At 47.2% G+C, this 14728-nt stretch overlaps 3 protein-coding genes and 1 long non-coding RNA gene across 4 annotated transcripts in view; 2 read left to right on the plus strand and 2 right to left on the minus strand.

The window, feature by feature from the left end:
• Nucleotides 1–351: 351 nt before the first annotated feature.
• On the minus strand, nt 352–6017 carry LOC121177443 (PC4 and SFRS1-interacting protein-like). The gene is made up of 13 exons (XM_041031775.1): nt 5906–6017; nt 5043–5216; nt 4773–4837; nt 4541–4676; nt 4030–4359; nt 3801–3858; nt 3075–3631; nt 2949–2996; nt 2675–2781; nt 1379–2594; nt 1159–1260; nt 656–990; nt 352–491 (listed from the first exon to the last, which is right to left on the minus strand). The coding sequence occupies exons 2-12, from the start codon at nt 5124–5126 to the stop codon at nt 661–663; spliced, it is 3033 nt and encodes a 1010-aa protein (XP_040887709.1). The 5' UTR covers nt 5127–5216; nt 5906–6017; the 3' UTR covers nt 352–491; nt 656–660.
• A 170-nt stretch (nt 6018–6187) lies between these two features.
• On the minus strand, nt 6188–8885 carry wdr55 (WD repeat domain 55). Its single transcript, XM_041031685.1, has 4 exons — nt 8303–8885; nt 7931–8037; nt 7503–7772; nt 6188–7257 (listed from the first exon to the last, which is right to left on the minus strand). The coding sequence occupies exons 1-4, from the start codon at nt 8840–8842 to the stop codon at nt 6918–6920; spliced, it is 1257 nt and encodes a 418-aa protein (XP_040887619.1). The 5' UTR covers nt 8843–8885; the 3' UTR covers nt 6188–6917.
• A 388-nt stretch (nt 8886–9273) lies between these two features.
• On the plus strand, nt 9274–10596 carry LOC121177421. The gene is made up of 3 exons (XR_005893247.1): nt 9274–9322; nt 10169–10332; nt 10515–10596. It is a non-coding gene; the product is annotated as an uncharacterized LOC121177421 (long non-coding RNA).
• Nucleotides 10597–10716: 120 nt separating this feature from the next.
• Nucleotides 10717–14728, plus strand: part of LOC121177316 (coiled-coil domain-containing protein 171-like) — an 8263-nt gene continuing 4251 nt past the window's right edge. The window contains exons 1-13 of the mRNA XM_041031596.1: nt 10717–10809; nt 11057–11207; nt 11291–11460; nt 11573–11719; nt 11835–11927; nt 12187–12347; nt 12549–12687; nt 12915–12999; nt 13087–13202; nt 13281–13370; nt 13452–13655; nt 13880–14047; nt 14175–14342. Of these exons, the coding sequence (XP_040887530.1) occupies nt 11609–11719; nt 11835–11927; nt 12187–12347; nt 12549–12687; nt 12915–12999; nt 13087–13202; nt 13281–13370; nt 13452–13655; nt 13880–14047; nt 14175–14342 (1335 nt within the window). The 5' untranslated portion in view covers nt 10717–10809; nt 11057–11207; nt 11291–11460; nt 11573–11608. The remainder of the gene's footprint in view (nt 10810–11056; nt 11208–11290; nt 11461–11572; nt 11720–11834; nt 11928–12186; nt 12348–12548; nt 12688–12914; nt 13000–13086; nt 13203–13280; nt 13371–13451; nt 13656–13879; nt 14048–14174; nt 14343–14728) is intronic.

A 14728-nucleotide genomic window follows, 5' to 3' on the forward strand; every position in this document is an offset into this window, starting at 1 on the left:
TCGCCTCAGTCGTCCTCAGCAGAGGTAGATTAAGGTTATGTGGACGGTGTTTAACAGGGCTGAGATGGTTAACGTCAGCAGAACCAGGTTAGAGTTCCAGCTGCTGAAGGTAATGCTCATGTGACTGAGGATGAAGGTGAGCTGCAAAAATAAAATCATAACAAATAATAAAAACCGTGTGTTAGTGGAGGAGAGAGATAAATATGCCTCACTGTCAGAGTCAGGATGTAACCCATTTAAAACTAAGTGTACCTGCTCAGGTGTGAGCATCCAGCCAATCACTGCTCGCTCCTGCTCAGGCAGAGCAGCAGCTTTTCATTTACAACACAAAATAAATAACAACAGCTGCACAGGTACAGGTAATACTCTGGTACGTGTGTGATGAGGTAAACAGTTGTGGACATTCTCACTGTCCGTGTAGAGGGACTGTTTCAGGTCCACACCCCTCAGAGGGGAGTTGGTTCGGTCCGGGCCGCTTCAGGAAGAGTCCACTGCAGCCGGGGGAGGGGAGGAACCGGAAAACACAATAAATACACACAAAGACACAACCTGCAGATTAACATCATCACAGAGCGGAGGAGAGCTTTTTATCATCACCTGTCATTCACACATTCACACATTCATCACATCATGAATACATTCTTTACTTCTTTACCTTATTTATCTTCTTTCTGCACCTCCTCCTCCATCTTCTCCTCCTGCCCCCCCTCTCTCTCTCCTCTCCTCTTCCTCCCCTCCTCCGTCAGTCCTCCTCTCCTTCACCTGTCCCATACGTCTCTTCACCTCCTGCAGCACCTCCTCCCTCCTCAGCCTCTCCTTGCAGCGCTCCACCCTCTGAGCCTCCTCCCTCTCCTTCTCCTCCAACAGCGAGCGCAGGAAGGAGGCGCTCACCACCTCCTCCCCCTCCCCCAGCAGGAAGGCGTTCTTGAAGCGGTTGTACAGCATGGAGGCCTTGTCCATGATGGCCTGGTTTGCTCTGTAGCACCGCATCTACACATTAACACGCACAGACACACGCACAGACACACACACAGACACACACACAGACACACACACTCCTTAAAGTATTTCATACAGGTCTGAGGAAAATGTTTTACCTGTCGTTTTTTTTTTTTTACTTCACTACTGACTGGTAATGTTCTCTCAGTGTCTCTGTACCTTCCTCAGGGTGGACACGAGCTCACTGTGTCTCTGGACATGTTGAGACGTCACATAAACCATACTGAGCTGATCCAAGGCCGTCAGACACTTACCGATGTCCTGGGAGACAGAAGCAAAGGAGCAGAGACATTCAGAGAAATAGAGTGACGTCCTGCAGTGAGGACACACACACCATCAGAACAATAAAGCAGTACATGTAAGTGTGCTTGTGTCTCACCGGGTTGTCCGTCTTTAGAGAAATCCTGATGTCTCCGTGGATCCTGTGCAGAGTCGAGTCTGTCAGCGTCATGGTCGGACTCTTCTTCTGCTGCTGCTTCACCTCCGGCTGCACCTGCTCCGCCTTCCCTCCATCTGACGAATCACTCTTCGGTTTACCGCCGTCTTCTGCGCTCGTCTTGTCCAGTTTTGCTTCGTTCTCGGTTTTGGACTCGGCTCGTGGAGTCTCTGACTCCTGAGCTGAGTCTGTTGTCGCTCCATCGTTCTTCTTCTGTGTTTTTGTCCCTTCGGTTTTCTTTGTTTGACCTGCCACCGTTCTGTCGTCTGTCCTCTCCTGTGATTCCTCTTTCTTCTTCTCTTCTCTTGTTGTCATCTTTTCCACCTCGGTTTCGTTCTTCTTCTCCTGTAAGTTCCTCTGTGATTTTTGCTCTTCATTCTTCTTCAGCGTCGTCTCGTCGTCGCTGCTCGTCTTTCGTTTGTCCTCCTTGTCCTCGCCCTTCTTATTCTCTGCCTCAGTTATGGTCTTCTCTTTCTTGTCCTCCGTCACTGCTCTTGTTCTCTCAGATTTCCTTCCAACCTCTGTGCTTTTTTCTGTCTTTTTATCTTCACCTTTCTTGTCTTTCTCCGTCCCCTTCACTTTCTCTGAGCTCTTCTTCTCTTCTACCTTTCTGCAGCCTGTCTTCTCCTCTTTCTTCTGCTTTTCCTCGTCCACTGCTGCTGCCGTGGCTCCTCCCATCATCGTCTTCACCTGAACCTTCGTTCCCTGTCCGGCCGTTGCTTTCACAATCTTTCCGATTATTTTTCTCTCGTCCTTCTTTTCTTCATCTTTCTGCTGCTTTGCTTCATCATTTTTCTTGTCCTCTACCTTCTTCTCTTTCACCCCCTCGTTTTTCTTTTCCTCTGTCTTTGTTTTTTCCTCCTTCTTCTGCCTGACTTCCTTTTCGTTCATCTTTGCCCTCTGTCTTCTCTCTGCTGTCGTCTTTATCTCGTCCTTTTCTTCTTTCTTTGCACTTTCCTTCTGTGTGACCTCAGTTGTTTTTCGGATCTTCTTGTCTTCCTCCTCCGTCTGTATCTCCACCTCTCCGCTGAGCTTCTTGCTGGTGGAGGATCTGCCGCCTGATTTCTTGATCATCGTCTTTGTGACGGTTGATTCTTTCACACTCTTCTTCTCTGTCTTTTTGGTCTCGGTCTTCTTCTTTGCTCTGTCCCCAGCTTTCCTGGTAAGAGCAGAAAAGGAACATTGAGCACTTAGTGTAACACGCGTCCTTTAACGTGTCCATGTGTGTGTTTTTCTTACTCAGCGCTCTTCGGCGTCTCCCTCCTCTTCCCTCCTCTCCCGGCCTTCAGCAGGCCTCTCAGAGATCTCAGCAAACTCTCTCGCTTTGCTGCCAGACGCTGCTGTCGCTGCACACCAAAGGAAAATCATTTATTAATAATTCATGAAGAAATCATTGAAATATTTCATTAGTTTACTGTGCATTGTAGAGTATTACAGTCCTGTTCGAGCTTTAATTTCACTGAAATGTGTTTCAACCAAAATCCGATGAAGAGAATAAAGAACAGCTGTTTACCTCCTCATCTGAACCACCTTCTTTCTCCTTTTCCTCCTCCTCCTCCTCTTCTTCTGTCATCATCTCCTCTTTTTTCCCCTCCTCTTCTCCATCCTTTGTCTTCTCCATCTGTTCTTCTTTCTCTGCTCTCCTCGTCTTCGTCCCTTCTCTCTCCTCTGGCTTCTTCATCTCGTCTTTCTTCCCCTCCACACCTTCATCCTGTTTCTCCTCTCGTCTGGTCCCCTCTTCTTTCTTTCCTCCTCCATCATCCTTCGTCATTTTCTGCTGTGCCTCCTTTTCTCTCGTCCTTTTCGTTCCTTTGATCTCTGACCTCGTTTCTCTCGTCCTCTCCTCTTTCCTTCCTTCGTTCCCATCCTGTTTTGTTGTTTTCCTCTCCTCCTTCTGTTCCTCTTTCTCTGCTCTCCTCGTCTTCACACCTTGAGTTTCTGTGGATTTCTTCTCTTTCTTTCCTTCCACACCTTCATCCTGCTTCGTTTTCTTCTCTTTCTTTTCCTCCACTTTCTCAGATGGCTTCTTTTCTGTTTTCTCCTCTGTTTTCTTTTGTACCTCTTCTTCCACCTCCTCCTCTTCTCTCTTCCTCTTGATTCCTTGATTCTCAGAAGTCTTCTTCCCTTCTTCCTTCTGGTCTTTCTGTCCTCTGTTGTTCTGGGACGTCTCTGCTGTCTTCACCTTCTTTCTGTCCGCTGGAAAGAGACGAGTTGTGACACGGGTTGATGAACTGTAACTGCTGCCGAAGGATCTGAACACTTTTCTAACTGAGAGATTTCATTTTGTGATTTTTAACAACTTCACACAAACGTAACCCACAGTGAGGTGAGGGGGTCTGTGAGCAGGTGCAGGTGTGTAGGTTACCTGGAGCTGTCGCAGCAGGACTAGCTGTCGTCCTCTTCCTCTGCTGTTCAGCAACAACCTGGAAAACCAAACAAACCAAGAATCAGAACAAACAAAGACTCTTCTCTCCCTCTGTCTGTTTCTTCCACTCATCTGTCCATCATCAGGCACTTCATGAAAAACAAAACAGATCAAGCCGTTGCATCCAGCTACAGGTTGAACTGAATCCAGGTTCATGTGAAACTCTCACCTCCTTTTCAGGCCCTGTCGTCGTGCTTGCTGCTGTGTTTTTAATTCTGCTTCTGCTTCTTGTCGTCTCCGGTGTTTCCGTAGCTGTGACATCTTTCTCAGACGCCTGTTTGGACTGTGACCTTTTCTCTGGAGCGGATCTTAGCGAAGCTCTTGTTGGAGCAGCAGGTTCTGTTTTACCTCTGTCAACAGAGGGTTTACTGTCGGGCTTCACAGGGGCGGTTTTACCGGGAGCTGATTTGGTGGAGACATTTTTAGATTCGTCGTTTGCTGTTTTAGGAGCAGGTGTCTGTTTAGTGGATGTAGTCTGTGTGTTGGTCTTTGCTCCAATCTGAGGACACAACAGATCCAAAACATTTACTGAACACATTCACTGATCAAGTTTCTATTGTCTCGTGGTTAATCTCATCATTTTCCCCAAACTTTACCACACGGAACAGATGTCAACTTACAACCATGACAGGGACATAAATCAATATCTAAACTGTTATCAGAGAGTTAGAGACACTGACTTTGAGTTTACTCCCGACTCCAGGCGTGTTCTGGATCTCCCACATGCCCTCAGTGAAGCCTTTGATGCGAACGCCGCTGCCGTACTTCATCTTGTTACCGACATAAGGGACGATGTTCTCTGGGGGGAGGTGACCTCTGAGGAGGGAGAGATTAATCGTGGGTCAGTCATTAAGCTGTTGATTTTTCTCTATATGTAACTGATGTCACTGATTGACAGCTGCGTATACGTACATCTGATGGGTTCCGAAAAAGAAGACCGGGACTCGCTTCTTGTATCCGTTGTCCGACTTACAGATCTGAACAAACACAGAGGCATTACATTAAATATAAAACTACATCCAGATATAAGTTATAGCCATGGACTGCCCGTCCGTGGTTTGCAGAGACGCCCCTTTTACCAACATCTACCCTGTTAGTTCTTTATTATACATAAGATGTTGACACATCAGATTTGTTGTACGTCGCATTTACTGTGTGTGTGTTGTAATTTGTTGTGTGTACCCTGGCAGGCCAGTGAGGGAAGCCCTTCATCTTGGCGAACACCAGGTCTCCTGGTTTGAAGCTGTCGCTGCTTTTCCCCGGCATCTTGCTGCTTCAGATCTCAGTCACACGGAGGGAATCGAACCAGCAACCTCGTACAGGTCGACCTGCTTCTGGCACTCAGCTGGAAACAGCCTGAAAAAGACAGAGAAGTCATTCAGACTTTTAGCTCCTGTCAACAGTGGATTACTTTCTAACCTGTGTGTTTTATTTAAACATAAGACACAACATCATCACAAGGCTAAAACTTTTCCCAATCACATCACAGCTCTGTAACAAAGGCTGCAGAGGAGGTTCAGTGTTATCCGAAAGAAGCGTTAGAGATCATTTTTATTGTTTATTGTTTTTAATCTGAACTCAATTTCACGATGCTTTCACAAAATCCAGCAGCAAGTATTATGTTCAAATAAAGACTAAAGAATTTATTTATGTATGTTATAGCAAGTGAAACCCTGTGCTGCACTTTTACTTCAGTCGATCCCCGGAGCTTTACTGCTGATAGATACTGTTTATATCCAACAGCTCTCAGTCTGTACTGACGCTTTTCGTGCTAATTTGACCAAACAACATTTACGTCAACTAAACAATCGAAATTAAAAGTGAAAAGAGGTCGTTCACAGCTAAACCTACAGTGAAAAGTGTCGCATTATGTCAGCAGTTTCGTTTTTAGCAACATGTTCACTCACTGTTTACTAATACAGGTAAGCTAGCACAGAGGCTAACTCAGCTAGCCGTCCGTCAGCTGTAATGAGACACTGTAAATCTCAGGACTACGTTAGTTTTGTCAGTTCTTCGTTTAACATGAGAAAAACACGCAAACTTACCGAAGACCGAGCGATTATCTTCCGGTAAAAACGCCTGGTGTTTCCTCGCTACAGCAGGAGGCTTCTTGTTACTAGGCTACACTCCCCAGCTCGTGGCCATGTTGGCCGATTTGTTCGTGTCATGTGACCTTCGATGATTTCCCGCGTTTGGACCGTACCACTCAGAGACGGGAGGAAGGGGGGTTGACTCTACCATCTTGCGGGAAAGATGGGGGATATGGTCGAAATCGAACAGTTAGAAATAGATAAAAAAAAAAAAAAACTTTATTTTTGTGAGCAAATAATCCAAAATTTCAAGACTGGATTAGCAACGCAAAATACAAAATTAATACTCGTACTATTTAAACTTAAATTCTTCTCCCCTTTTCATATTTTAGGAATATTGAGGAAATTTAAACATGTTTAGAAAATTTAATACAAATTCATTTTGAAACACAGTCACCCAAAACGTAATATATAATATATATAAATATACTGTAGCTATCTCACAGGCTGACTGCCACCAGAGCTGGGCATTTCCATGCAATATATTTATTTTTGTAATGATTCCTAAAATAATTTTAGGAATTGAGCAAATCTTTCTAAAAAAAAACCCAAACAAACAAAAAAAAACCTTTTGAAATGAGCCAACAAATGTTGATTTATATCAGGAGCTGATCACAGAATATGTAAATAAAAAAAAATCTATGGCAGCTTCTGGTTTTCGTTCCTGGGTATAACAAAAACAATTCAGTCTGTATCAAGAAAGCACATTGCATACTTATTATTTCCCAGTATTTTAGTGTCTGATCATTTCCTATGATATGGGCTCATCAACAGTGAACAGCAGAGAGTGTGTACTCTTCTGGGACATTCACTGTTTATCCCTCACATATCTCACATTTCTATTTACAAATACAGTCTCTAAAATGAGAATGAGAGCCGACCTTTCCATTCACTTATTCAGGACTAAACTGTCCAAAGGCACACTAATGACACACTAATGACACATGAACCTAAGTGCAGCAGCTTTTTAATCGCTTCCACTGTCGCTATCACTATCATCCTCTTCCTCCTCTTCTTCTTCTTCTTCCTCCTTCTTCTCTGTTTCCTCTACAAGTCCTGAGAAGAAGTCGTTGTCGCCGAGGGCTTTTTTGGTGAGAGACTTCATCCGTCCATCTTTCTTCTTCCTCTTGCGGTATTCATTGACAGTCGTGTTGGGTAAACTGGAAATGTCCCAGAACTTGATGAGCTGATCGTGGGCACAGCTGGCCAGGAAGCGGGAGTCCCAGGACTTGGCGAGTTCTTCAATGGGTTCACCAACGTGCTGCCCGATGCAGCCGATAACCCGGTTGGGAAGGAGGTTGATGGCTCTGATAGAGGACAGACACGACATTTATCATATATGTCATATATCATAACATGTTACAAAAATGCCATGTGGTGAAAAATCACAGCACGTAGCAACTTTGATGAATAATAAGGGCAGTACCTCAAAAGGTACGAGGCCAATGCAGTGGTCGGTTTATGCAAAAACAAATTTTACTTCACTTTGGAAGTTAGAACACAAAGGTTCTAAACTGATGACAGGCTTTCAGCCGGTGATAACCCAACTCACCGGATGTACCCGTCCATGGAGCCGGTGCACATGATGTTGTCTGTGACGGGGATGATGCAGTCTACCGACTCAGCCTTGATTGCGAAGCGGTCGCTGGTGGCTCCGAAGCCATTCCAGTTGAAGATGTAGATGGTCCCCTCACTGGAACCGCAAACCACCTTCCTCCCCCGCTTCATCAGCGCCACTGATGTCAGATCGCCGCTCTGGTACTCCGACAGCAGCTCGAAGCGCCGCCTCTTGATATTGAAGACGCCCATGGTTCCATCACCACTACATCAGATCACATGAGATCAGAGGTGAGCTTGGATTAAAGTAGACCGTTTGAGTGTTGAAGGACACTATGTCAAAGTCTGAGAGCTGGTAGCTGGTCTCATCAGCAGTGACCTGATAGTCTCAGGACATAAAGATCTCTGGGACACTGTTATCACCTGGCAGTGAGTAGGATCCTCTTGGCCTGGTCCACAGCGATGTCACTGATGTAATCCTCATGGTGTTTCAGATCCATGATCGCTGTCCCTTTCCTCATATCCCAAACCTTCCGAAAGAAACACACACACACACACAATAGAAGAAAGTTACAGCTTCAGGATGGATATTTTCCAAAAATCACTACAATCTGAATATTTGAATAATGACATTTCATCACCGTTACCCTGTTAGAAAATGACACCAATCCTAAATCATTATGAGACGGTCTTGGACAGTCAAACCCAGATTGGACATTTGATTCTGTCTGAGAACAGATAAAGCGTGTTATCATCAGCTGGGACACAGGTTTTAAATACGGATTAACACCGGACCTTCAGGGTGCCCCCGTCGTCTCCGGTCGCTAGGATGTTTTCGTCCACCAGCAGCAGACTGTTGATGGGAGCCCCGTGCGCTCCGCGGATCCTGGTGACCAGCTGTCCCCGCTCCACGTCCAGCAGATGGACGGCCTTGTCCCGGGATACGCTGTAGAGCTTAAGCCCGTCCGCGGAGAAGCGCACCTGGCGGCAGGACTTCAGGTGGTGTCCAGACGACCACAGTTCGCGGTTTTCCCCCTCAGTGCACGAGTAAGAGAAGGCGTACACGTCCCCGTCCACGTCCCCGCACACCAGGAGGTCCCGGCTCGGGTGCAGTGCCACCGTGTTGGCGATCGCCTCCAGCTGGATGTTCTCCGGGGTGTCTCGAATCTTTGGCCCGGGCGGCTCGCCTCCGTCCTCATCAGGGTCAGGGTCTGGGTCCTGGCCTGCAGGCTCCGAGTCTGAGGTTTCAGAGTCTCTGGCGGGTTCTGTAGCTTCTGTTTTGTTCATTTCTGAGGCTGTAGAAGCGGTTTCAACGTGCTGTGTGGACGCTGCCATGTTGGTTACTTTCTCTCTTCTTCTTCTACGCTGAATTACGGCAGGCGTCACCGGACCTCACCTAAACAGCTACTACTGCCCCCTAGTGTAGTGTTAGTGCATTCAGAGTTAAGAATTCAGAGATAAGAGCTGAGAAGTTAAGCAATAAAATCATAGAATATGGATGAAATCAAAACATGATGATGCACATACCAACATATAAAACACAAAAATAATAATAATATCACAATAAAGCAGTAAACTGTTATCGAAATAATACAAAGTCACTCAGTAGATAAACAAATAAATAGATCGACCGGAAAGGAAGTCGTAAATAAATTAAAATACACGAGTTTATGATGAATATGTTCTCATGAAGAACTTTGTTTCCGTGTTTACAACCATTGGCCAGTCCTCCAGCCAATCCTGTGTTCACGTGGAAATGACGTATGGACGCTAAAGATGGCGTCAGATTCAAACCGCTGCTGTTGAAGTGTCGAGGTGAGTGTTTATTAAAGTTTATTACAAGCTTTTTCCATGTTTTCTCATGAATGTTGCAGCTAGGTTAGACCGTCTCATACTGACCGAAGCTGGTCTGAAGCAAACAAAGATGTTAATGTTGAATATTAACCGTGAAACGCTCTTTGTTCTGGTCGCTTTTCCAATGGGAACATAATTCTATTCACAAAACTTAAGACTGTGACACTGTTGGTTCATTGACAAAAATTTAGACATTTTAGGACAATACTTTCCACGTTCAGTGAACCGTTACGGCTGTCTGGTTAATTCGGCGCATAAAGTGTGAGTAAAATCTCAGCTGGAAATCGTTGGCTCTTGTTGAACGCCCCCCATCGCTCTGCGCTGTGGCCAGTGAAGATCGTGAATGATGAAAGTTCAAAATAAGCAGAAAGAAGCGTTCCTTGGTGTGTTGGATCCGTGCCGAATTGAAAAGATAATACAAATAATTCGTAAGAAGTGCTACGTTTTGTTGGAGGACGTACGTAACGCTGACAATCCTAAAGTGAACATATACAAGGTAGGTTTATAAATGGAGATCGCTTTCGCTTCGTGCGAGGGGTTGAGTGCATCTGCTGGCAAGGCAACACCAGCAGCCCAGCAACCAGACCTCCTCCCCTGCTACCACAACCACCTCCAGGCTCTCTGCTGTTTGCCACCAAAGTATGTTTAATAAAAATTAAACAAATGGAACTTCCACTCAACGATCAATGATTTAATGCTAGATGCAGTTAGCTACGAAAGTCAAGTGTGATCCGCTTTGATTAATTAATGGGGAAAATGATATGTCTGTAATAACAATAATTTAAAATACATTTCCACTCTTATTAGCCTCGGTTCAGCAGCGGAGCGATGCAGACAGAACCAGCGGAGCGGAGAAGACAGGCTGGCCGGAGTCGGCGGGGGGAGAGCGGGCACAGCCTAGCAGAGTCGCAGGGGAACCAGGCGAGAGCTGCGGTCTCTTCTGTCAGGGGCTCCGAGGAGGAGAGATCAAGGTCGGTACTATGGATGCAAACGTTCTAAAATACTATTATTTTTCATCCGGTATCTGCTGACACTGATATGTTTTAGTAATAGTCTCAGTGCAATTGCTTTTTGAATCATTTTTTTGTCTCCAAATAATTGTTCTGTTGTAGCTGTGGCCTGAATCCTTCATAGATTTCTCTTTTTTCTACAGGTTGAAGGAAATCGTCACCATCAGGCGACAGAAAGAGAAGCAGGAGACAGGAGGAGGAGGACAAGTGGTAAAAGAAGGAGAAGCAGATGAGGAAGAAGAGGAGAGAGAGAGAGGAAGAGGGAGGGACAGAAGTCGGGGAGATGGAGGAAGGAGGAGGGAAAGAGAGAGGGATGGGAGAGGGAGGAGAGCGGCATCAGAAGGAGGTGATGGGAGCGAGGAGACAGGGAGGCTGAGGTGGAGAGTCAACCAGCTGGAGAAAGAAAAACTGGAGCTGACGTCCATCCACAACCAGGAGGTGAGACACCGAGGACTCAGTGGAATGTTCAACTGGTTTTAGGCCATGAAAGCCTAAAGTGCACCTGCTCACGGTTCTTCAGGTACCTGTCAGGCAGCTTCCACTGTCCTGGAGAACTGTCTCAGTGTCTGCGTCTCTTCATGTGATTCCAGACTGACTCCACGATGCTGAGATCAGGTCTCTGTGGGGTCCAGACCCCAGTTATACTGTAGATGAGTGTGTTTAAAGTGTGTGTGTGTGTGTTCAGCTGTGCAGGCTGCAGGCGGAGCTGACCCGGCTGAGGTCGTCAGTGGAGCGAGGTGAAGCTCAGAGGGAGGAGCTTCAGTATCAGCTGACCGTGAGCCAGAGAGACGCCGACCGAGCTGCCCAGCTCAGCAGAGACAAACACACTCTCACAGGTACACGAATCAAACACACCCAGCAGGAAATATAAAGGATAAAACACTCACAGTGTGTGTGTGTGTGTGTGTGTGTGTGTCAGAGCAAGCAGCAGAGCTCCAGCAGACAGTGCAGCAGCTGCAGAGAGCTCTGGACATCACCCGACAGGCCAGGGAGGAGGACCAGCATGCCTTGCAGCAGGAGGTTGAGGAGCGCGACAAACTTATTCAGAGGTTCAGCTCCGAAAACCAACGACTGCATCGACTACTGCAGGTTAACTGAACACACACACACACACACACACACACACAGTTAGCTGTACCAAAAAAACAAAAAACTTATGACAAAGCTGAAACCAAACCACTCTGTGTGTCTGCTCGTCCAGGATCAGGAGGAGGCTCTGGAGGAGTCGAAGAGGAGGATGGCAGAGGTGATGAAGGACAGAGAGAAGGAGGCTGATCTGAACAGACGACAAGCAGAGGAACTGAAATACCTGATGGAGAGAGAGGAGAGGAGCAGGAGGGAGAAGGAGGTGAGGAGAGGGAGGGAGGGAAGGGAACTTCAACGGGGGGAAAGAGGAGATGGCGCAGAAGGTAGTGAAGGAAGTAAGGACTGAGGAAAGAAATGATGGTTTTCCTTCTCCCCAGGTGTCAGATCAGAGGGTGAAGTCTCTGGAGTCGAGCATGGAGGCAGAGCGAGCAGCTCACCTGGAGTCCAAGTTCAACTCCGAGATCATCCAGGTAAAACAAGCATGTTCCAGACAGGGCAGCTGCTGCCACTTTACAGTGCAGCCCAACACCTGTAATGTTTAAAACTGCTTCACTGCTAAAGACATGCAGGAAATGAGACGTGTCTTCTTTCATAGACACATACATTTAATTTAATTAGTCCCAGGAAACATCCTGTGGGATTATTTAGAAACCGATATGTGTCACGATATAAGACGAGTCAGTTAACCTCTGTAAGAGCGTGCGTCTCTGTGACCATGTGACCTGGTAGCTGCGGGTGCGGGACCTGGAGGCGGCGGTGGCCGTGGAGCGGTCCGGCCAGCAGGAGGCGCAGTCCAGCCTGGAGCTGCTGAGAGCTCAGTTCAGAGAGGTCGAGAGAGCTTACAGCCTGGAGAGAGAGAGGAGTGGCAGCACTGAGCGCGCTCTGGAGCGGTGAGATCACAACATAAACAACATAAACAACACAACAACAACCTGTAGATTATTTGTGTTTCTAATTTAAATTAAAGATTAAAGTCCTTTGTTTATATTTGCTGTTAGTTCATTCAGTTCAGCTCATGTTACATTTTCATATGTATTTTATATCTGTGTGTTAGTTTCATTCTTGTTGTTCTCTGGTGAATTTGTGCGTAGGTTGCAGAAAGAGCACGAACAGTGTAAGTCTGACCTGAGCGCTGCTTTAGAAACTGAGAGGAAGACGACCTCTGACCTCTCAGAGCAGCTGGAGGGAGAAAAGAAACGACACGCCAACACACAGTCACTGCTGGAGCAGGTAACACACACAGACACACACACACACACACACACACACACACACACACACACACACACACTCACCTTTGTTTATTGTGTTATCTTCCATGTGCAGAACATTTTGACTCTTGTGTAAGATCTTCACACCCCCCACTGTTTTAATTTGATTTTCAGTGAACTGACCCTTTAAGTTTTCCTGTGTGTGTGCGTGTGTGTGTGTGTGTGTGTGTGTGTGTGTGTGTTTAGGCAGCTCAGAGGCAGTCTGATACTGAAGAGGCTCATGTGAACTGTGTGAAAAAGATCAGAGAAACACTCCAACAACACAACACAGGTACAAACTCAACACACACCTGCTGTAAACAACCACATCCGCAGGTCTTTTCTCACTGTGTGTGTGTGTGTGTGTGTGTGTCTGCAGGCTGTAGTCCTCCTGCGGTGCATGATGGGAAACAGAGTCCATCGGCTGAAGTCCTGCAGCTGCTGACGACGACACTCGGCAGCTACCAGCACAGACTGGAAGACACTGGGACGCAGGTGAGGTCACTCTCTGCTCAGGACGCGTTTCACTGTCAGTCAGTCTGATTGTAACTCTGCTGACTCTCTTCCTGACAGATCCAGGATCTGCTTTTTGCATCAGAAAGGCTACAGGAGGAGAACCAGACTCTCAGACAGCTGACCTCAGATCAGAGCAGACAGATCGAGGTACGCCTCTGATCCCAGACCAGATTTAACTGGAGAGTTACAGGTTTTAGGATCAATGCTCAGCCTCTCTTTTTGCTTCAGGAGTCTCAGCAGGTGTTGGTTGAACTGGAGGCGGAGGTGACTCGCCTTCGGCAGGAGAGCTCTGATTGGTCGACGCAGAGCCGCACTCTACAGGATGAGCTGCAGAAAGAGAGGGAGGAGAGGAAGAGAGAGAAGGAGGAAGAGAGGGAGGAGAGGACGGCAAAAGTCCAGAAGATAACTGAGCTCTACCAGAACGAGTCAAAGGTTCGATCCCTCTCTTCGGTCTGTCCTCCTGTGTTTCCCCTCATTTCTCCCTCCCTCAGTGCACAGTCAGGCCCAGTACCTGCGACCATGATAAATGATAAATGATAAATGATAAATCTCAGGCAGTCTCTGGTTTGTTCGACTACAGAGCAGCAGAAGGTCGTTAAGCAGGAGTCATTTAATTACACTGTGTGTGTGTGTGTGTGTGTGTGTGTGTGTGTTAGACCCGTCTGTCCTTCCTCTATCGTCTGTACCAGCGCCTTCTGGCCGGCTGTGTCCTCCTCAGTCAGCCCCACAGCATCCTGGGTAATTTCACCTGGAAGGAGCTGTGTGATGTCATCAACGAACAGGTCGACCAGCTGACCTCTGACCTCCAGAAGGCCAACGACAAGGTGAGCAGTTGCTGAGCCGGTTTCGTCCTGCAGGTTAGCTCTCAGGTGGCGGCGCTGATGCGGCGAGCCGTCGCGCTCACCTGTCCCTGCTGCTCTGTACCCACCTCTCCTCCCTCCCTTGTTGTAGATCGCCCACCTGCAGAGTGTGTGTGAGAAGAAGAGTGTGTGCGTGCGCGAGCTGCAGCGCAGCCAGGAGTGCGTGCTGTCTCGTCTGGAGGACAGCGTGAGGAGGAGGGAGGAGGCGTGGAGCAGCCAACACGCACACACGGTGACGCGGCTGCAGAACGAGCTGCAGGTAACTCGCTCGTCCCTCAGGTGTTTTCACCGCTCACACGTCTCATCTGCAGTCAGTCGTCTCCGCCTCCGGCGACAGCGGCGCTCAGAGCTGAATCAGCAGGACGAGCCGCGGAAGATAAAGGAGGAAGTTTTCAGTCGATTGTCGCTTTAGTCAACGTCTCTGTGAAGTAGCGTGATAACTGATACTCAGATCATCACTTTCCTCCCCACTTCACCGTCCCCGAGAGAGAAACTGACTTCACAGCCGCCGTTTACTGTCTGTGGGAGAACAGGCAGGTTTCAGATGAAGAGAGCTGCAAAAAAACGTGTAACTATGGAAATGAGATGGATTTATGAAGTGATAAACACCTTAGGGACGTCCGGATCTGTTTCTGTTTAAAACAC

Source organism: Toxotes jaculatrix, chromosome 23 (genome assembly GCF_017976425.1).
Source record: "Toxotes jaculatrix isolate fToxJac2 chromosome 23, fToxJac2.pri, whole genome shotgun sequence".
NCBI lineage: Eukaryota > Metazoa > Chordata > Actinopteri > Toxotidae > Toxotes > Toxotes jaculatrix.